Below are 23,077 nucleotides of genomic sequence, written 5' to 3' on the forward strand. Positions count from 1 at the left end.
GTGCAGGAAGTGGGGGAAAAAAAAAATAAATCTGGTTTTACATTCAGAAAGCTCTGGGTGACATCAGAAGTTAACTTCACATGGTCTTATTTGTAATTGGCCTTGTAAGCAAGGAGGGACAATTTTAGTTTTGGCATTCTTCAACAATAAAAGGTACTGACACAAATAGACAGTAGAAGTAATAGTTATGTATTCTAAGAATACATATAAACAAACACTGAATTGATACTATATTTGCAATGAATTTAAGATTAATTAGTGCTTGTAGATATGAGGCTGGACAGCCTGAGAACTGGTGGATGAAACAGAAGTTTTGAAGGAAAAGTTTTTCATAAAACACTGGTGTTTTAATATATTAATAATAGGCCGTAATTGCCATTGTGTTTATTTCACATATGTAATGGTTAAATTTGCCAGAATGCAAATACTACGTACTTGTGAATGTGTATATTATATTGTGGATGTGGAGGATGAGACTTAAGACCTCAGTGCCAGAAGGAAATAGACAAACATTTACAAAGCCAGTTAAAAAAAAAAACAAACCCAAAACAAAGTGTATATGTAGAAGATATTGCTGGTACTGCCTGAAATTGTATTTTAAGCTAACAAATCTTGTGTCTAAAGCAAATACATTTTCAAGGAAGAGGGTTTTGAGTTTAACTTCTTGACCTATGGATTTGTGGGACATAGGAACGCTGGTAAACTTGGATTCCTTAAACTATACTTCTTTGTTAAATTATTAAACTCACTTTAGATCAGTTTTACTAAAATCATAATCTGAATTCCTCTTGTTCATTTTGGTAGTACATCTTCCTTGTTCAGTTTCCTGTCTTCTGTCAAATTAATTCCATTTATGTATAGCTCCCTAACAAATCACCACTTTTTACTTAGTCAAGTAATATAATTACGTGCTTTGAAAATCTGTAAAACTTTACTTTTGCCAAGCTTAAAATGTTGTGTTCAGCAGTGAGGTTCAGTCCGAAGTATGATTTGTAGTGATGATGACAAATGTGGTAATTCTGTCTAGTATGAGGGAATTATATGGCCTCTTCTGAGTAGTAAGATAAAAAATCATATTTATGAAACTTTCAAGTTATGATTTGTCAAATAACTGGAAGCTTGACAAATCTCCAGTTCTATCTATTTTACTTGTTGTGGTGGTAAATTTAGGGTGCCTCTAATATGGTGGTAGTAGTTCCATGAATCTTGCTTATGGGCATTTAACTAAATAACATGACGTAATGAGCTACTTGGCTGTCCACGTAATATTCTCTCTAAAAGATTAAAGTTGTAATAACACATTTAGTGTTTGTTGCTTTACTGATTTTTATTTTTTTTTAAATTACCTTGCATTGAGCGAGGCAAAAAAACTGGTTTTATTTGGTGCAGCACAGAAATAGAAACTGGAGTTGCATCTAACACTGCAATTGACTGGGATAATCTCAGGAGGCTTTCTCAGTGTCGTCAGCCCATCACTTGCAACCTTGTCTTCAATACAGATGAATGCATCTCCAGTAGACCTAAGGAACAAAGGAAAAAGCTGAGTGCTGGAGAAGCTTGGTATCTGTCAATCTCTTAGTTGCATAACCTGACATGAAATCAGTTGATATTTTATATTGAGGAATGAATATGGAAATTCCCTTGTGCGTGAGGGATCAAATTGCTTTTAGGAGGAATGCATAGAAATCACTTTACTCAAATGTTCCAGTTTTTTATTTTAAAATTGTGAAAGCTCCTTGCTCAACATAAGTGTTATTTTGAGATTAATACATGCCATTTTTAACTATGCTTCTTTCACTAATCCCAAGGTGAAGCTGAGTAAGTTGTATTAATGCAACAAGTGTACTTGGAGAGAATAGCTTAAAAATCAGTAGTTCATGTGCTGCTTACTGAGCACACAACTCATAGTTTTTCATTCTTGTACTCAGTGCCCCGAACAGTTTCTGAAGTGGGAATTTAATGTGGGAATAACTGACTGTGGCATTATCAATTAATTTGATCCAGTATTCCTAACTGCTGGCTGGAAATACAGAGAACTGCTTGGGTTTTTCCTAATACACAGCATTCTTCCATGGGGGAGGTAAATAATGAACTATGAACAGTGAACATCTGAGCAGAAAAGCTGCATCTCCTTACTTTGAGTAGAGTAAGATGTCTACTTAAAGATTATTTTTGTTTTGTTTTCTCCCCGTACTTCCTATCCTGCTGCAGCGTAGCTCGAAACCACATGTAATGAGGCTAGTTCAAAGCCTGTGGAAAGTGTAAGACTTCTTGTAGTGCCATGAACCTGAGAATGAAAAACTATTCTTGTAGAACGTACCCATCAACTTTGCTTTCTTATAAACCCTTAACTGATTTAGCTTGCATTGACATTCTGTGCCTTTTCTGTGTCTTGTCTACTTCTTTGCTCTTTCCATTAGATCCTCCTACTACTACCACTCGACTGCCCACGGTTCCCTGGCATCCTTCGACTGATGGCATCACAGGTTTAGCAACAGAACCTAGAATAATAAATTTCCCAACATCAACCTTGCCAGCAATGCAGGAAGACACTTGGGGTACTGTCATCGGTAGTGCGGTGGGTGGGGCTCTCTTCCTCATACTTGTCAGTGTTCTGGTTGGAATTATCTGCTATAGGAGAAGACGGACGTTCCGTGGTGACTACTTTGCTAAGAACTACATTCCACCATCAGATATGCAAAAAGAGTCTCAAATAGATGTTCTTCAGTCAGATGATGTGGATTCTTACCCTGGCAGTATAAAAAAAGAAATAAAGCATCCAATGAACAGCTTAATATCTAAAGATTATTTAGAAGACCCTGAAAAACCAGAGTGGAACAATATAGACAATATTAACAGATACCAGGAACGTTATGAAAGACCAATGGATTACTATGAAGGTGGAACATTGGGAATGAAGTATATGGGTGGTGAATGTTATGATGACAATGAAGAAGACTTTGTTTCTCACATAGATGGCTCGGTAATATCTCGGAGGGAGTGGTATGTGTAGTAGCCACTGAAAACTAAACGTGTACCTACAGTTCGTTTCATTGGCTGATCACTTTCAGATTGTTTATACTTAGAGAAGGAATAAACTTTTTGAAACTGATTTTTTTTTGAAGGTTTTTATATTGTGACTTGACAAATGGAAATACTGAATCTGGGGAACATGTATTTGAGCTGCTTTTTTTTCCCAATGCTGTACTACTGTTTAAGATTTGAGTTTTAATGCGGAGTGCTTATATTGGTCTATGTCAGAGGTAAGAAAGGCTAAATTAAAGTTGCCATTCAAAATTGTTTAAGAATAAAAAGTGGCTCTCCTGGCTCTCTGATTTAAAAACAAGTTTACCTAAGGCAATGATTAAATATAATCTTTTGGGGCATTTACTTTGCAGATTAAGTGAATTACTCCAATTGAGATACCATTCATGTTAAACTTAATGCTTTTGTATAGCAGATACTTCACCAATTAAAATGAATTGCAGCAGAATCAAAGCTTTATTTTTAGGTTTTTCTGCACAAAAATGAATACCTCTTAGCATTTCTTGTAACTATGTACTTAAAAGAAGTCATTGCACTGAAACTAACTTATGAACAAAATTTTGAGGAGTAACTGTGTAAACAGGTCAAAGGTTTGTCTTTGAATAAGATGAAAAATTATTTTTTATAGTCATTGATTTCTAAAGCCTTCTGCTAGTGTGTGTATATATACATACAGTAAGATATTTTGTTAGGCCTGTAACTGGCAGGATGTCAAAACTCATTAACGAAGACAAGACTCTTTCTGCAAGTACACAGGGTACAATTTTAGAGACCTGTTTCTGAGGCTTTGTTAGAATCTTGCCATTGAATTTGAAAGCTGGAGAATTGGACACAACTACGAAGAAAACTAACAGATTTCAAAGCTGGAAGCTAAAGCAAATTTGCTTATTTTCCTGGGTGCCAATAAACATTGAGCTTGTTAAGAGGTGTCAAAGCATTTGCTAGAATTTTTATGACCAGAAGTTAACTCAGCGGTTTTACGCTGCTTCTGAGTAAGTTACAATGCTTGCTTTGAAGAGGGTAACTAGAATTTCAGGTTATTAGTAGGGAAGTGGACACTTGCATTGCTACTTCATATAGTGAAAACACACTCTCTGGTGCAACTACAGAATCTATGAGACAGGTGTTTAAATAAATTGTGCAGTCTCTGTATAGCGGTGGACTTGTTTTCCCTGCAAATAATCAATACTGATTTAATAACATATTCATGTTCTTGTTCTTTGAAATGACGTTGTATGTAGGGCATCTCATTTGACATCTGAACTTCTACTTTGTCTTGAGCAGGTTCACCTAACTAATTCTGATGATGATATAGGGAGGAATGAAATAACTTTAGATGAATTACAAAAAAAATGATAAATCCATGATTAGAACAGTAGATCCTCTGAAGTGCCATTTTTATGAGTTTAGCTCAAGAAAATGAAACCGATAAGGCTATTAGTATATAAAACCTGAAAAGGGAAAAATCTCTGCTACCTTTAAAATGAAACAGGTTGCATAGTTATGGCTGCTTCATGAGCATTCATGCTCAGTTTTTTACTATCCTCATGATCTTTGGTAGCTTACAGCATTTAGAGCTTCACAAAAATAGCTGTATTGAGCAATGTGGACAATACACTGTGATTGCATATGACTGCATGTCTTTAAAAAAGATTAAGACAACAGCTTTATTTGAAATTCAAATGGAAAAGCATCCCTAAACAACTTAAGTTCATGTTTGGATTAATGGAGTACTGACACATCATTGACCAAAGTCTCAAGAACAATAGCAAATGATATTGTGTGCCTCTGTAGTCTGAGCACAAACACAAGGAAAGGAGTTAAATTTCTAGCAGAAGGTTCTGATCCAAATTATTTCTGGAATAAAGAGATAATACCTCTCTTCAAATAAAAAAAAAAATAAATACTTGATATATCATCTTTAAAAGATGGTGTTACTTGGAAATAAACATAAACATAAACCTGGTCTCCACATGGGATATCTTGCTTTTGTCTCTGTGGATTTTTTGTTTTGATTTTTAAAAAAGATAGATTATATATATTTAATTCCTATGGGTTAAGAAGTTGAAATGTTTTGGAGTTGAAGTTGATAATAGGGATAGGGCTTACGCGTGTTGCAATGTTTTGTACATTATGTCTACTGTAAAAAGAATTGATTGTAAGTACAAATGGCTGTTGTGTGAATAAACTTTTTGTTACATTCTGGAACATAGGTAGTGTTCAAAAATGTTTGACAGATATATTAAAATTGAAGATGAAAAAGCATAATAAAACCAGAGGTTGTTTAGAAGGATCTAAAGTATTTAAGATATTTAAGATGGGCTTTTTAGCATTTCCTCTTGGAAGACCCGAAGGTTATAAACACAAGTATCTTTAGAAACTGAACCTTGAGAATGATAAATAGATACAGTTGCTGTCCAAACAGTTTCACTTTAAGTACAGCTGATACGCTGTCTAGGATTCACATTATTTAAAAAGAAAATATTTTCTTGGGTTTGGTTGCTGTAGCTCTGCTTAAACATATTTCTTGGAGTGAAACAATTCCCATCTATTTCTGACCGACTGGTGGTTCAAATGCTGTGTAGCTGGCACCATGCATCTTCGGCGCTCTCTGGCTTGTTCAGCTTGGCACGGTAGTCTGGGTTTCTGATCATTCCTCTGGTTAGACTGATATAATGTTTGTGCCTCCTTTTTTTGCCAAAACAATCAAAAAAAGCAAATTAAGTAAGTCCTGTGGTAGTTGCCTTCCAGTTCAGTTCCTGGATGTTGCTACACTTGCTGGGGTATTGCTACTTTTACTGGTGTTCAGAGGTAAATGGGTGGCTATTGTCATCTCACCCAAAATGAGATTCAATGGCTAAATTGCCACTGAAAGTATAATACTTCATGATATTTCAATATTATAGCACAATTTACCAGAAAAAAAAAAGGCACTGTGAAGTTAATACAGTATGAAACAGTCAAGTAACTCCTTCCATGAATGTGTGATCACAAGACCAAAGCATCTTTGTGAATTCTAGACCAAACGGCGTACATTAGTTACCTGCCATGTTCTCACTTAAAAAAAAAAAAAAGGGCACCCAGTGTAAACTAAACTTAAGCCAATTAAAAGGCAGTAGTTAAGTGAGCCTACCACTGATTCATGTGCCTGTTCTTCAGGAGAATACGGGAATTATGGTTCTTATGTATGTAGGCTGGCACTGACACACAAATGGAGCTTATGCCAAGAAAACTGTTCCATAAAATAGAGCAGTGATCACTGAAGGTGGTAAATCGCTATGGTCTTCCGGAGTGAATTAGCTTCCTGGAAGTTGTTAATCTGTGGCTTTATCCCTTGAGGTTAAGAAAGGTACAGAAAGTGCTTATTTCGGTTTTGTTCAGTATATTTAAACATACTTGCATGGGTGATCCCAGGGGAATATCACTGTCAGGTTTTTCATGTGCAGTGAGAGGACAGGATTCCCTTTATCAGACTGGAAATAAGGTGGGTTTCGGTTGGGGTTTTTGTTTGGTTTTTTTCCCCTTCAAAATGAGGGATGAGAAAAAGATGCTTTTGTCCAGGTTCCCAGCATACAGGCAGAATAGCATTAGGATTATGAGTAATTCATAAAACGGTTTGGATAGTTGTTTCGGTTTTTTTGACTTGTGAATAGAGTATATAGCCGGAGAGGCTCCTAAAACTACTCCTGGTAAGAGATTAATTAGAGAATGGTTATGTTGTGTTTGGATAAACACAGTATATGATTCTTTTTGAAGTAAAATAGTTGAAGTAGACTGCATTATGAATATGTTACAAGTATAGACCTGTGTTAATTTTAAACTCCTTTGCTGTAACCATTCTAATCCAGTGTTCAGACCGTTATTTCTGCAATCTACCTACATTTTACAGGTAAAAGTTTTAGCAAAGCTGATGTGAATTATTCCAATTGTGCAACTTCTTGATAAGCCTTTTATTGCACGTTTTAAACACTGAGATTGGTGATATTGAATTAAAGTATGCTAACAATTTTCAGAGCTTTGAGATTTAAAACTTTTTAGTTCCTAGTGTAGTGAAATGGGTGACCTTTAAAGACTGACAAGTGTGTTAATTCAGTATGAGAGTTGTTACACCTCAGATTTGACAATGCTGAGGTCAAAATAAAAATGATTTTAAAAGCATTTTAAAAAAAATGCTTTTTTTAAAAAAAAGAAACACCAACAAACATCTTTTCTCCCCTCTTGTTAATATTTATTTATAAAAATGATTGTTTCTCATAGTTTGAAGTGTTAAGTCCTAGAGATAATAGATGGTCTTCAGGGTTACTAGTAAGCAAAGCAAGCGTAAGCAGTGTTAGTGAGTTTGCGTGTTCATTGCTCCTAGTAGTATATCTTTTTTCCCCTGACTTTAAGTTTCTATTTTTCCTTTCTCCAGACTTCAGTAGCTTTAAAGAAAGACTGCCAATAAAGCCATAGTTGTCTAGCTTTTTGAATTAACACCTCGTTTGCTCATGTAAGTTCAAAGCATGTGTTCTGTAACTTCAGCTTGCCTTGAAATCAAAAATAAAAGCATGCAGCTAGTATTTATTAAAAGTAGGAAATGAAATTTTTGAAATTATATTATTAAAATTATATTCATGAGCTCTCTTAATTCAACCAGTTTTGTAATTGAGTGACTGGGGCCAAGACTGCAAGAGTGTTAGTGCAGGATGAGGCTTTCTGTTGGAAGGAAGAAATATTTCTCAGAGCAATGCTGAAATAGCTTATCTGAGTATTGAAAGTATGGGAACTTCTTAAAGGTGTAATCTATACTATCACATTGCAGATGTGCCATTTAAGCAGACATCTTCTGTTGCTGTAGCAGGGGCTGTGATTGGAGCAGTCCTTGCTCTTTTTATCATTACCATCTTTGTGACAGTGCTGCTGACCCCAAGGAAAAAAAGGCCATCCTATCTTGACAAAGTGTGAGTATGTATTGGATTTTTTTCTTAATTGAAAGCAATATGCAGAAAGCGTTTGTTCTATATAGGAATATAAAGGTCTGGGTTTCCTTAGCAGCTGTTCAGCTGTCATAATTTCAGGGTTGTATTTTCAGAATTAGGCAAATACAAAATCACTTGCATTTCTGAAAAAGAAATGTGGAAGTTGAGAATGACTTCAGAGGTAATATAATTCTTTATCTTTTCAGAAGGTTTTTGTGTTGTTTTTTTTTGTGAAAGCTGCTCATGGATTGAACTTGAAGGGCAGGGGAGAGGTCCATCTTGACTGATGCCATAGACTGCTAGTTTATCATAATTCTAGGTCTAATATGAGTGCAAATTGACCATGCTTTGCAGAAGTGAAAGTCCACTAAGATTTATCTTGATGTGTGTGTAAAATGAAGTAAGCACCCACAGACGTGTGTGCTTAGAAATGACTGACAATGTGCCTTCTTGGACTATTGGTTGTTTCTTCAAGTCTGACACAGACAAGTGGTTTACTTTTTTAAGCATCCAATATGGTCAAATAAAAACAAGCAAACAAAAGTCTGAAAAGATTTTGTCAGTTAAAGTGGATGATGTCTAAACCCTGTTTGGAACATGCATAAAAAGTGATGATGGCTTTGAATGTCTGTAAATATAAGTCTTTTCACACATGCTGTATATAGTTAACACTTAAACTGAATGAGAAATTAAAATCTCTCCTGTCTGTATATACTTAGGAGTAGACTAAAATGACTTGTAGCATTTAGCATAAAATAAATCTCAGCGTTTAAATCTCTTGAGCGAGCAAGATGAGTCAAGTGTTTTCTTACAACTAAGTAATTTCTAACATGGTTAGAAATACTGTTTTCTTGTTTATTTCTTTTAAATTCTGTAGCTGAAGCACATTTATATGGATAGTTTAAACATTTTAATTCTTTTATAACCATTTTCTTTCCCTGAGAAAGTCACAATACAGAAGTCTTGCATATAATTGATTCTAAGGCTTGTCAGAAGGTTTGTCAAAGAAAGGCTGTGGTATAAACGTTGCTCAAGCTGTATCTCATAACCTAGAAATGATGATAGATACTAATAGCCCCTACTTAGTTGGGTGGTGTGGGGAGTTCAGTCTGCTTAATACCTTATAGGATAACTAACAAATTATAGGCAGTGCTGTTCTACAAAAAGTGTGTGGCTGAATTATTGGCAGTGTTGGGTATGAGTGTTGGATAATTTGGCAGCTAAAATCGATAATATATAACTGACCATTCAAACTTCACGAACATGGCATGTCATATGTCATTCTTTTACTACAGGATTGATCTTCCGCCCACTCACAAGCCATCCTCATGTGAGGAGAGAGCATCCTCATTCTCTGTACCACAGAAAGAAGCTATGCTTCAGGTGAGTAAGTGGTTATATATATCAATTGAGGTAGGAAAGGTGTTTACTCTGCTTTTTTAGGTTAATTTAGTCTGATTTTGCTTTCCTGGTAATGTATGGAGTTTTTTGATTGTTGGTTCACAACCAAGAGATATGTGATCTGAATCTCATGTCTTTGGCGTTCATCCTTAAAGGTCAGGAAACTGGTAGAGAGATCCTTTTTGTATCTTTAATAGTGTTTGACTGACTTTGCTCCTCCTGAAGTAGAAAAAGCTATAGTTGAAATTCTGTGGTGATTAAAAGAATATACACGGCTTTATAAAACAATCTTCATATGGGGGAACGAATATACTTGGTAAACTTAACAAGTGACAGCTGCCATTGTTTTAAGCTGTTAATGTTTGAGTGGTGGGGATATATTGGATTTTGGGCTTTAGTGTGGCTAATTTACTGAAGTATGGTTTAGATTCCCAGTGAACATCACTAAATCACTTTTAAATGCTTGCAATTATGTAACTTTTAATTTTTTTTTTCTTGAATTTATCATCAACAAAACACTGTACTAATTCTGTGATAAGTAACTGAATTTTTATTATGCTTTCACGGGTAGCTTCATGTGATCTACAGTAATGCTGTCCAAACAAAACAGCAATAGACGATGAAGTTCCTTACCAGCATTTAGCGTTTGTGTGAGTATAGTCTGATATAACAGGATCATAGAGGTGATACACTGGAAAGCTAATTCTAGCGAGACAGTTAAAATAAGTGGAGAGCAAGGAAGGATAGGACTGCCCTTCTTAACTACAGCATGCCTTTGCAGTGGATTGGGCTGCTTGTGAAACTCCGCGTGAATTCAGGCTTCTTTTGCACGAGGCAATGCAGAAAAGGGACCTGATTATTCGGGACAGCTTCAGTTAACAGTATGGATTATTATACTTCATATAACAAACCAGTCTGTTCGTGAAAACTATAGAACCTGATTGTAGGCCCTATAGTGTGATTATTTTTTTACGTATATATTTAAATCAGTCACTCTGATTTTTAGATTTCTGCTCACACTGAAGAAAACTTTAATCACCTATCAGTATTAGTGAGAATTTGATTGTAATTGTTCTTAATGGGATTTTTGTTCCATCTTCAGTACTTTGTATAAATAACGTGATTCTAACCACTGATGTGCTGAATTGTAAGGCTGAGGTAATTGAGGCAATCATTTTCTTATAATAAATACCATTTTTCCAATACCCTGGTGTACCTTTGCAGCTATAAGGACCTATAGAAGCCTTTTTTATTTTCTGATAGAGGGACCCCCTAGGAAAAAAAAATCTTCACCCATCTTCAAAGATGGATTTTGGAGTAATGCTGAAAAAAACTCTTGTAGATTTTCATCCTGTGATTGCTGGTTACTAAAGCTCACCAAATATGAGTTGCAGATAAAAGCTTTCCTCTTTCTCTTGAAAGTAATGCATGAAATTGTGAATTATAAATAGTACTTTGAGTAACACTTGCTAATATTGTTGCTGAATGAAGCAAGAAACTTTTCTGAGATCCATTGCTACTTCTAGTAGCAGCCTGATGATTATAATACAAAGGCGTAAAACACTTGGTTGGCAAAAAGCGTAATAGGTTTTTGTCCTCTGATCTTGAGGGTGGTAACATTGAAGATGACACAAAAGAAACAATGCTTTTCTGTGCTAATTATGTAGTAACTCTTTATTCTGTCACTACGATACTCAACAAATGCAATATTGATGACTCATGCTTCTGCTAATACATTTGTATGGTTTAAGTATTATGGTAAAAGATTATCTTGCTTACAGAATCAGAAGATATGGACTACTTGTGCATTTGTAGGGTTGCTGGATGACAAAATCACAGCAAAAGCAAATGCAATTATTTGTCCTTTACAGGGCTACTCATGAAGTGCATACCTTATTGCTTTCCTCCTCTGAACTCTGTTGGCTTAGAATTCTTTCTTGGTTTTGCTTTCTGTGGCTTCTGTTAGTGAATACTTAAGAACTAAGAAAAGCTGAAGCTGACTGTAGTCTTTGAACATATAATAAAATGTTTTATCTAAATATACTTTGTAAATAGAGAAAAGACCCTAAACAGACTGAATTGAATAGTCATTTCTCTCAAGCTGGGTAAATACAGTTTTAAATTGTTTTGGGAGAGGGAGGAGAGAGATCTAGTTCTTTTTCAGGCTAGATGTTAACTATGATTTATTTGAAACTAATGGTTGTTGGCATAACATTGTCAGTATACTTGTTCTTTTTCTCTTCTGTGGAACTCCAAAACTAAAAAGAACTGGAGCCGGAGGCTGAGTCTTCCTAGCTGATACTACCTGTAATCAACACGTACTCTCTTATGCTTGAGGGAAGCGCTTCTGCTTTATCTAATAGAAATGTGTCAAAATAGCAGCTTTAGCCAAGAAGTGCGTGGTTGCATTGTTTTGGTGTAATAAGCCAACACCTGAATAGCTGTAAAGAGGTAAAAGAAGCAAGTTAGCAGCCTGCCTCTATGTCTTGTCCGGTTTGACCAAAAGCCTGTGCTAGCCACGTAATTTATATTGCAAATGCTGCCTGAACTGCATTGTCTAGTCATAAATGAGAACCGTGCTGGTGAGCCTCTCTCTAGATAGTTCAGATGTAAGCTTCTGGTTACACTGAAAAGAGCTGCAGGTGAAGTGTTGCTGCATTATCAACAGCAATAGATGGTCAAGTTCAATCTGAGAGGAAATAATAGGCTGCACGAAGGTGCAAAGCAAAGTTAAAGAAGAATGAACTTAAATGGTGTCTTCTGCATACTCACAATAACTGAGCATTAAAGTGGGTTGGTTCAATTTAAGCTGATTCTGGTAAGTTGTTATATGTAATATGCAAATCTTTAAATCATCTGTGGGGTTATTGTTCAAATCACGCACAGGAGCTTTTTTGGATCTTGTGAAGTATTCCAGATGCAACTTAATAAACCGAAATTTTCCTGTTTCTGTCCCAGCAGTCAATATTTAACATATTTTACCCATATCTGAGTAGGTTGGTGTCGGTATTAAAATGAAGGGGAATGTTGTAGACATTTGATAATACTGGGTCACCAATGTCTTTTGTAGTTACTCCTTCAGACTTGAAAGCTTTAAGTATACCTTAAGTATGCATTAGCATTTATGTTAAGTAATAAGCTACATGTATGTAAAAGTACTATGTAACTGAGTTCTCATAATAATTTCTCTATAGTGGTATTTGCAGATACCAGTCTATGTAGTCATGTGGATCATTTAAGAATCGAGAAGAACCGCTTCACTTATAGCCCTAAAAGAGTGAGGCAGAAGTCCAAAACATAGGAATACTACATGGAACAAAGGAAAAATGGCAATGTAAATAGTTTTATTTACTGTGAAGACTGTAGGTTCATCTTTATCAACTTTTTTAGCAACAAAGCTACTGCTTTTGTCTGGGTGGCTTTTTAATAATCATTGTCATGGAAATACTAGTTTGTTACTAAGTGCTTTTTGCATGTAATATGAAAGAGCAGTGAGCAGCCTGAAGGTTATGTCCTTGACGAGAAAGGGGTCTCTGCTTCGCCACTGCGTTTTGAGGCAAATCAAGAGGAAGTTGAGCAATGGAAGAATTCCAGTGGATTTAAGAGGAATTTCTCTATTGCATAATATTTATAAAAGGACTGGGAGAGGGGGCACTAACTCAGGCAATGCCTTCAATCGTTCAAGTTAGTTTCACTATATTTCAAAGAATGTATTGCTAAGAAGCAAGACTTCTTTACTTGGTTACTTCCCTAGAAACATGACTGAAATGGACAGTCTTTGACATTGTGAAAGAACTGAAGTCTGGCTTGATGGGTGCTTCTGAAGGAAAGAGGAAAAATGTTTTGTGTAATGAGGCATATGAATGCTCAGAGTTCTTGAAACATTCAGAATTTAATAGGGCTTTTCTTTTATAGCAACAGAAATAAGTGGAGAAGGGAAATACAGCCCCATAGGTAATTCTAGTCATGAGAAGACTGACTTTAGACCTGCAACTTTTAAGAATGCCTCACATATTTAGCCCAGTAACCTGATCAGACACTAAAGCTCTTTAACAGTAATATTTGTATTCCCATTCAAAACAGGAAAGAAGATAGTGAAATTGTATTAGCACAGTTAAAAGCATATAACACCACTTACTGAATGATGATATTTCCGGATCAAATTTGAAAAGATCACCCACAGTACACTTAAACCTAACATCATAATGATTCATTTATAGATTATGGCTCTCTTGCTGTCTTCTAGTTCTTTTCCTAATGGTCTTAATACGGGTGGGAACATCTCTTCCTTGATGAAAAAGGAAGCATATTATAATTTGCCTTAGAGTGAAGAACTGTTTAGGCAAACAAAATTGATTGGAAGGAAGCACAAAATGTGCATAAACTCATCTATATTGATGAAGGATCTTACAATGGAAAAAAACATTAATCAGATAGAGACTAGAATGAAGCACAAGTTTTTTATTAGTGGACACTTGTAATAGGATTTCTAAATAGGAAAGGATTGTGAAAATGTAAGATTAAGATGTTGGTGAGATAGTTGGTTTAGGCTTTTAAAGGACTGTTTGAGAAGGAGCATGTTTAGAGTGAAACTCAATGCTTTTTATGAAACTGCAAAATCAAACATTTCATTATTAATATTTATACTTATTAATTAATTACTTATTATTAAGTTTTATAATTACCAAGCACTGGAACAGGCTGCCCAGGGAAGTGGTTGAGTCACCATCCTTGGAGGTATTTAAAAGACTTGTAGATGTGGCACTTAGGGACATGGTTTAGTGGTGGACTTGGCAGTGCTAGGTTAAAGGTTAGATGTGATGATCTTAAAGGGTCTTTTCCAACCTAAATGATTCTGTGATTCTATAAGATGTAAAGATAAGACAATGCAAACTATTCTAAGTACCAAAGCACAAAACCCCAGATGCACTACATAGAAACAGTGTAGCTCAGCACCAGGTTTCTTTGACAATACCTGATAGTTTTGGTTCTGTCATTTAGTTGCTCCATGGCAGTAAAAGGTGCAACTCCCTTTTCTAGCAATGATGTTGTGTTTTTATGTCACGTGAGACGATTTCCTTTGTCTCTAGTTTTAATTGAATAAATGAACACACTGGAATTTCCTGTTGTGTTTTCCAGTGTTTATCTAAATCATGTCTACATCCGCTGTTGGTAGAAATTCTAGAGCAGGCGGATTTTTTTTCTCACAGAACATTAGCCTTCCATGATGTCGGGGTTTTTGTTCCCCATGTGCATTTTCACCTCTTTGTGTGGTGAATTCATGCTCTTAGCTCAGGTATGATGAAAGAGCAATGTCTCCTGGTAAGCAGTAAACCACATATTCTCAGAGTTGATGTACAGATTGCATTCTAAGGCTTGAGGTGCAAAAGCAGTATGACTTCAAGGGTGGGGAAAAAAACACTTGTAGAGGAATTACAAGACAGAAAACATCACAAACAAAACTTCAAAAAACAGGCCGGTGAAGATAGCCGAAAAGAACTGTTGGAGGAGTGGGAAAAAGTAGAAAACTTTCAACCTGTTTCACAGTGAATTTACAAGTCATGTTAAAAGTTAAGTAACTCGAAATTGCTTCAAAACTTGAACTAAATAACAAGTGTGGAAAAGTAAAAAGTGAAGGAGAAGGAAAGAATGAAACATTACTTGAGATTGGTGGAGTTTCTGCTGTAAGACCAGCAACTTAGCTACTTTGTGTTGCCTCTGTGAGGCTGTTGGGAAAAGCAGGAATTGTAAGACATAAGCAAATGTACGACTGTGCAAAAGCTATTACTGTAGCCTATTGTGCCGCTATACTACTAGCTAAGTGTGGCATAGAGAGAAGAATTTAATTAGGAGTGATGATACCATAGTGTAAGCTGTATCCTAAGTCATAATTCTCTGGTAGCATTGCTTGATATGATTAAAATAGGCCATCCTTTAACTCAGGCAGTTGGTGATTAACTACATGTTTGAAAGTAGCCCATTTCAGTAACAAAGTCACTCCATCATAAAGGTGACAAAAAAATTTTGGAAAGGAAGGGAGGTTTTGAATCCTCCATGTTAAGTAACTGACATTATAATAAATATATTATTTAGCTTGGTCTAGTTTGAAAACTGTGGTGTTATTAACTTTCTTAAAGTAAACTAGTGCTCGTGTAGAATTGTTGAAAGTTAAACTGATTTTTAGAAACAGAATTGCTGTCCAAAATTTATGCCAATATGTCTGAAATGGAACACTCATGTATCACTGGTATGGTTCTGTAGTTCTGAAAGTGATTTGTGTGTGAAGGGGTGGAACTGAGCAAATGATACGAAACACCTTATTAAACTCAAAGCAAACAGAAATCAGTGTTTCTTCTGAACTGTTTGAGAGAATTGTATTGCCTCTTGATAATTTCATAAATGTATCAATCTACTACAGTATTAGTTCAATAGATGCAAACCTCTGTTTACATTGCAGGTTTAACCAGTAGGTGTTTTCAGACATTGCTTTTAATATTCAGGAAAAAAATTATTTGTTTGTCTTGAATGAGGCTTTAAACTCTTACTTATTCAAACTTTTTTGCTACTGAACAGGAGGGGGAAAAATTCTATTCTGTAATCATAGAATCATAGAATGATTTAGGTTGGAAAGGCCCTTGAAGATCATCAAGTTCCAACCCCCCTGCCATGGGCAGGGACACCTCCCACTAGACCAGGTTGCCCAAGGCCATGTCCAGCCCGGCCTTGAACACCTCCAGGAATGGGGCCTCAACAACCTCAGACAAGTGTATCATTTGTCTGAAGATCTAGAATGAAACAGCTAGTTATAGTTGTTCTTCTGTTTTCTCCCCGTAGTGCTATTAGGCACTAGTGTAACTCTAAAAATACTGAGTTTACGCTATTTTTAGTGAAGTGTTACTTACCAAAAAGGTTTAAATAACAGATAAAATGGTTAGGATCAAAACTGGCCCCTTTGACAGTGAGCTGGTTCAATTGTAGGAAGGTTTTCTACTCATAAGGAAGTGGTTTTATTTGTGCTAAATCTTCCCTGGAAAAAATACCTCTATTTTCAGAAATGCAAATGTATAGTTGATGTACAGTTTTTTTTCCTTTTTAAAACTAAGGTTAAGAAAAAGAAAAGTGCAACATTTAGATACTCTACCACTTTTGATAGAGTTGAAAATCGTCAACGCCTAACAAAGATCTGAGTTTCTTGGGATTTGAAAATATGCATTCAAGTGTGCTCTCTGTAATGTGTGCAGTATATTTACTAGATGGAGCCCAGAAAAAGGGGCAAGGAAGGAAGCATTTCTTCCTGAAATGTGTAGAACTTTGTCTCCCAGATATAATCAAATTAGAGGTAAGTATATAAATGTGCACAAAATGACAAGTTGCGTTTTAATTAGTAGTGTTGTAAATAAGTTAATTGAGTTTTAGTTTAGCTCTTTGGTCTGTTTGGAAGGTTCTTGTATTGCCTGTCCTCTTGAGGATATGGTGCTCTGCTCTTCTTTTGTGCTTTGTTTTTTTGTTTAGGGGAAAATGAGCGAGGCAGTTCCAGGCCTGGTTTCTTCTGCTTAGTCCAAATTCTAACTTATTTTGCATGTTCAAGATGTGTAAGCTGATCAGTGCTGTAATTACTAATTGCATAGAAATATTCAACAAGTTCATGTATGTGGGCAGGTGTTGAAAATGACTATTTAACTTCAGTAGCGAAGAAAAAATCATATCCAACTATTCTTAGTCTGAGTTAGGTCTATTAGGAACTGTACACTGTTTGTATTCTGTTCTGGTACAAAGCCTGTTACAGGAATGAACTCTTGATGTGGTGGTTAGCCTTGATCGATGATTTTTCTTCATGCTGTTACTTTCAATGCAGTGCAGTTGCCCTCTCTTTTTGGAGATAATTACAGGCACCATATGTTCATCTGCTCTTCGTCTTCCATTCTGTTGTATAATCCTCTAACTGTTAAGACTGTGTTCTGCTTGTCCGTAAAGCTTCACTTTTCAAGTCATGAGTCTGTATCTCAGACCAGTGATAGCATAACCTCAAGGTACAGGTTTGTACCCGTTGGCTATACCTGAGCCTCTTGTCTTCAGCAGCTGTAATGTTATTCAACTTTTTGCCTATTTGGTCACCTTGAGTTGCTTATGGTAAAACTATGAAACTGGCTACTGACAGACTGGAGCTCAAACAAGCAGTATTAAGCTGCAGAGTTGTCTGTTTTCTGAATAAATCTGATACCTAGTCATTGAAGGCTCCGTATACTTGACCCAGATATCCTTGGTTGTACATCATTATGAAGAAAACTTCTTTTACTTACCTTCTTTACACAGCATAAACAGGAATTATTTTTATTCCAGGAGTTTTGCTGTCCTTTCTAAAACAATCCAGAGGTTGGTAGAGGGTTGTTTCTTTGTTTAGAAAGAAGATGTCTGAGGGAGGAGAATGGATTGGAGGTCTTGAGCTTTACAGAGTAAGCTTTAAGTTGTCAGGGAAACAATTTCTTAGTTGGGAAATGCTGCTAGTGAGTCATGAGTCAAGCAGTAAAAGCTCCAGGATCATGCTAGGGTGAGACCTGTGCAAAATCTAGATGCTTCTTGTCCCCTGTTGGATCAGTATGGGGAATTGCTCAGATAAATATCTATTCTTGTCATCCAGCAGCTGCTGAATTCAGCAGTGGTCTGCCTTTTGAGATTGAACCAGATTTCCACTTTAAGCACTGAGAATATCAGAAAGTATGCAGGGCATTTTAACAGTGTTTATCGTGATTGGTACATGAGTAATGACTGAAGGAAACAATTGGCCATTCTGAAAGAAAAACTGAAGGACATGGTGTTCTTTCTAGCAAGTGAAGGACGGTTTTGAAGAACAGAAATCTACTTGTGCTCATTTGGTTAAGGGGGGAACACAAACAAACAGGAAAAACCACCACCCAGACCTGAAACCAAAGGAAAAAAAAAAACCAACTTATTTGTGGAAATGAGATTTTTGTGTTAGGTATTAGGAAAGCTTGCTAACAGAAGAACAGAGAAGATATTAGGTTGCCTGGAAAGCTTATTTATGGTCCAAGCTGCTTTTGAATCGCACCTCCAAACACTGTTCAGGCAAGACATTGGTATAAGTATTTCTGCTTCAACCAAATGTCTGGGTGAACTCTGGCAGAAGTTCCTTTCTGACGTGTTTTTCTAGCTTGCTTCCAAGAACACGGTAAGTGTGCTGATATACATATGTCAGTAGAGCTGCTTTTCTAACAACAGAATCTACCGATAAAAGTTACTTCCTCTGCATGTGCATGTTAACCATATGTTAAGTATAGATAAGCTACATGTAGCTCATTTTCTTCAGGTGTATCCAATGGGCAAGATTTCCATCTGGTATTATTTCTTAAAGTTACGTGATTTGAACCTAGCTGGTGTATTTGTGTATTTGAATATGGTTTTGGTTGCCATTAATATGTGAAATGTGTACTAAATAAGCCACAACTATGTCGTCCTTACAATATAGGAGTACTAATAATGACCAACTGTTCCAGAAGTGATATAGTTGACAAGCTAGAGAAGCTTTCGAAGATACTATTTTCTATCTAGAAGTTATGTGTCTTCAGTCTGTCAGCCATATATATTCTAATGGACAGGAGTAACATCTGCGTTATGTACATCTTCTGTATACTTGTAATTTTATTGATATGCATTTTTTCCCTCAACTTGAGGGCTAGTGCAAGCACTTGTGTCAGGCCAAAGCATAGTCACATGGTTGGGAGTGCTGGTGTTTGCTATGTGTGTTCAGGCTCAATGTATTAGCTCATAAAGCTGTCACAGAGCCCCTGGACAAACAGGAAGAGTTCTGTTGGGAAATGTAAGAGGTATGGGTAGGGCAGAGAGCATTGACCGTCTGCTGCCTGGGAACCTCTGTTTTTATGATGGAGTTTCTGGGAGACACAACCGAAAAAGAGTTAAGTGATAGAGATACATTTCAAACACTTTGACTAGATCACTGGCAGGTTTAAGACTTTTTTGTTACTGTGGTGCAAATGAGTTTTGAAACTCAGTGTTAAGCAGTCTTTAAAACTATATCGATCTTGGTGGTGGGACTGTTCTTTGGGAATCAACAAAGGGCAAATAGCTGCAAATAAAGTGACTTTCTGAGACTACTTTTGTAAGTAGGGGAGGGAATTGGGTAGCAGGACCCAGCCACATGGTAAGCTGGGGGAATTTACCTATTCTGGCATAGCCAATGTTCCAAAGGACTAATGGACTTAATGAATAGGCAATGGACTCCTATTTGAGTTGCAGAGAACTTACTGCTGTGTATGGCTATGTTTTTATTATCAAGCCATGCTGAACAGTGAGTTGACATTGAGAATTTAGGGTGTTCATGCATTACATTTTTAGGGGGATTTTACTTGCTGTTAGCTCTTGTCCTGACCTGTGAATAGAATGCTAATTAGTTGCTGATGTACATCTAGTTATCAGGCCTTGCTAGACCTCTGAAATAACATTTTGGAGAGATATACTTTCAGAAACAGGTTTTAGTCCTCACAGAAAAAGTTGATAGAATGTCTAGGCAGTGTGGACTGTCAGTTGGAAAATCAGTCAGCAAAACAATTTTTTGTAGACAAAGTTGTAAATAATGAGTTTAATTTTACTGAAGAGCATTCTATTTGTTTTGGGTAGTCGCATTAGAATTTTTTATTTTTTCAGTAGGAAATACTTTGATTAATTTTATCAAATTAAGAAACTGAAACATGTACTCCCTTCTACTCTCAGTAATGTACAATTAAATTCTCTTTTAGTTATATACTTTTGTACAATATCAGACACTGCATTTATCCATATGATGCTCGTGAAAACTTTATACGGTATAACTGATTTTGGATTTTACTTTGGTTTTAACCTGTGGCTTATCTAAAAATGTCATGTTAAAATAAAAACATTTTAATCTTTCTCAAACATGCATATGCTTAAATAAAAAAGTCAAAATTAAGTATGTGTAAATAACACTTCCTAAATTGACAATAGCATCTCTCTTTCTGCCAGAGATTAGCTTGTAAGAAGTATTCTAAATGGTAGTCAAGTAAGACACTTCACTAGGCAGAGTGTATTTTGTGATGGGTGGCACTTTTGTATAAACCAAACCGGTTATGCAGTCTTGAATTTTAACTTGTTTCCACTTTAACTTTTCTTCTTTCAGAAAGAACATTTTGCTTTGCAAAACCAGTACAGAGAGAGAGATGCTGGAAACTTGCAGCACATGGTAAATAACAAGATGGCTTGAATTCCTGGTTGAAGCTTCAATTTCATCTTGTTCCTTAAAATTTCAAGCTTATAAGGATGATTTTAGTGAAGAGCAAAGTATTTGGATGTGTGGGTTTACTATCCATGAAGTGGAAAGTGTCATTATCATTTTAATATCCTGTATTTCCTAGGTAGTTTTTCTGACTAATTTAAATACATAAACATTACAGCTTTGAAGTTCTACTTCAATAAAATAACAAAACACAGGAGTGCTGAGAGATTACTTCGTAGTTTTTGTTTTGCTTTTTAGATTTATTCAGCCTTAAAATCTAACTTCCTTTGAAACAAAAGTTAGAGGTAAACTCTAAATAGTTACTAACGCTTCTGTCTGTTAGTGGTTAGAATTTTTAAGTTTGTGTTTCTTGATTCATAGGATTGTTTTGGAGATAGTGTACATTTTTATTTTGCTTAAGGCTTTAAGAATAGGGATTACAGGTTCTGTGCATGAACTGTGAAACTGATTACTTCTTGTGTGTGTTTAGAAAGCTGTGAATGGAAGGCAACTTATTTGTGAGGCTGAAGAGCCACAGGAGCAAGAAAGTCTTCAGCATATGTATCCAGTTTATCAGCAAACACACTACAAAAATTGGAGCAGCAGATACCAGCAAAACTCAGGACCTGGAAGAGTCTACATCAATCCAAGGGAGCATTATGTGTGATTCTGTACCCAAATGTCTTAACTTTTAAGATACAAGGATTTTAATACCTGTTGACTGTATTACCAATATGTCTCAGCTTTCATCTCTAAAATAATTGGTCTTTTTTCCTGTGGGAAGAAATCAGGTGGAGAATTTTGTCTAGGTAAACTCTATGGAATTTGAGACAACTTGCTTCTAGTCTTTGTATGTTGTTTGTATTTGTATATGTATTTGGTTTTGTAGTTATATCAACCTGCCAAAAGAGGAGAGCCATTTAGCTTTATTAACCTTCATAGTTGTAAGATGTATAAATTAGATGAATTGGTTGATGCATGCCAAAATGTAGTTAAGCTATTTCCCTGGTTATTTCTGGGAGCATTCTCTCCCTGAACGGATATTTTACAATAACCTTACCTATATAAAAGTGAGAAAATATGAACAAGACAATGGAATCCCTGGTGGCATAAGCAGTTGCAGGCTGAGAGTAATTTTTTTGCATCTTTGAAAACTTCAGATAATTATTATTTTGACTGGCCTTAGCTATTGATTTCTCAACTAGCTCTACCTCTCCCAGTCAAATGAGCAACTAGACTACCTCTCAAACACTTACTTGCTGTTTCATAACGTGTGTTGTATGTATTCCCACCTTGTTAAAAGTAAAGCAATTTCCTTACATCACAATCTTTTGGTTTATATTGATCCTGTCTGTCAGTTGATGTACTTGCTGGTTGTAGTTTCACAGTAGGTCTATATGAAGCTCAGTTGCAGGAGGTAGATGACTAGGCAGACAAAACTTCTTGAAAGTGTCATGTGTAGCTGTGTCTTACCTACAAATTGCTACTTAGCCATTTTTCCAAGTGTGACTCCTATGTTAAATGTTGCAGAGTTTGTCTTGCTTGGTGATAAATATGTTTCCCATCCTTTGGTTTCTTCTCAGTTTGCAATAAAACTGCCTGTGATGTCTTCTTATGTCTTAACAAGAAAAGGAAAGCTTCAGTAGACTTCAAGTAGTTTTCAGCGCTGTCCTTTAATCTTAACCAGTAGTGTGAAGTAACTGGAGAGTGTCCTGATGTTACCGGCACTAACAGTACTCCACATGAAATTTTATGATGGTAATGGTTGAAAAATGTGCTCAGGATCTTTCTAGAAAAATAAGTTTTCCTTTGGAGTAAAAAATAAATATTTAGCAAGTAAAAAAATATGTATATAATGTATTAGTGCTGAAATGAGCTCACAGGACAATCTTAAAATATTGTAAGACAGCAGGAAATAAGACTGACTGAAACTTGCTGAAGAAACTTAACTTATGTGTATTCTGTACATACAGGTACAGAATAATGATTTTCAGTCAGATGACCTTAAGAAAGGGTGTTGAGAAGAATGGTTATGTCATACTGAACTAGCTACTGATACAGAATTAAACATTACTTCTGCGGTATTAGTGTTTTCTCTACAGATGATTGGATTTTTCAGACAGAGGGAAGAGTCATAGTTGTAGAAGCAATAGAATTGAAAACTAGTATAGTTAATTGTGCTGCAGGCAGGATGCTATATTCAACCTGCATTCATCTCCATCATTGTAAAGTTAGAGATCCCTATCCACAATAGGGCTAGGTAAATATTTCTAGTTTGTTACAGGTAGCAGCTAGAAGATTATGGCTTAGGTACCCATGTTCTGGACGCTGTACAAGTAGGTATTATCTGTTCTCTTGCTAAGCAACTTTCTGTTATATGATGTGGGTGAAGTTAATGGCTGAAGGC

The 23,077-nt window shown here is 36.0% G+C and overlaps 1 protein-coding gene across 2 annotated transcripts in view; it reads left to right on the forward strand.

Annotated features, from left to right (window-relative positions):
- The window catches only part of PVRL3 (poliovirus receptor-related 3), a 40,846-nt gene extending 19,509 nt beyond the window's left edge, over positions 1 to 21,337 (forward strand). Inside the window, exons 5-8 of one of the 2 annotated variants that reach the window (XM_009888491.1) lie at positions 7,847 to 7,985; positions 9,299 to 9,386; positions 20,575 to 20,637; positions 21,161 to 21,337. In XM_009888491.1, the coding sequence (XP_009886793.1) occupies positions 7,847 to 7,985; positions 9,299 to 9,386; positions 20,575 to 20,637; positions 21,161 to 21,337 (467 nt within the window). Of the gene's footprint in view, positions 1 to 2,420; positions 3,315 to 7,846; positions 7,986 to 9,298; positions 9,387 to 20,574; positions 20,638 to 21,160 lie in introns of those variants that run through there. The other variant, XM_009888490.1, reaches the window with a different exon arrangement.
- The last annotated feature ends 1,740 nt before the right edge of the window (positions 21,338 to 23,077 follow it).

The sequence above is a fragment of the Charadrius vociferus genome, unplaced genomic scaffold, assembly GCF_000708025.1.
Source record: "Charadrius vociferus isolate BGI_N301 unplaced genomic scaffold, ASM70802v2 scaffold487, whole genome shotgun sequence".
Taxonomy (NCBI): Eukaryota; Metazoa; Chordata; class Aves; order Charadriiformes; family Charadriidae; genus Charadrius; species Charadrius vociferus.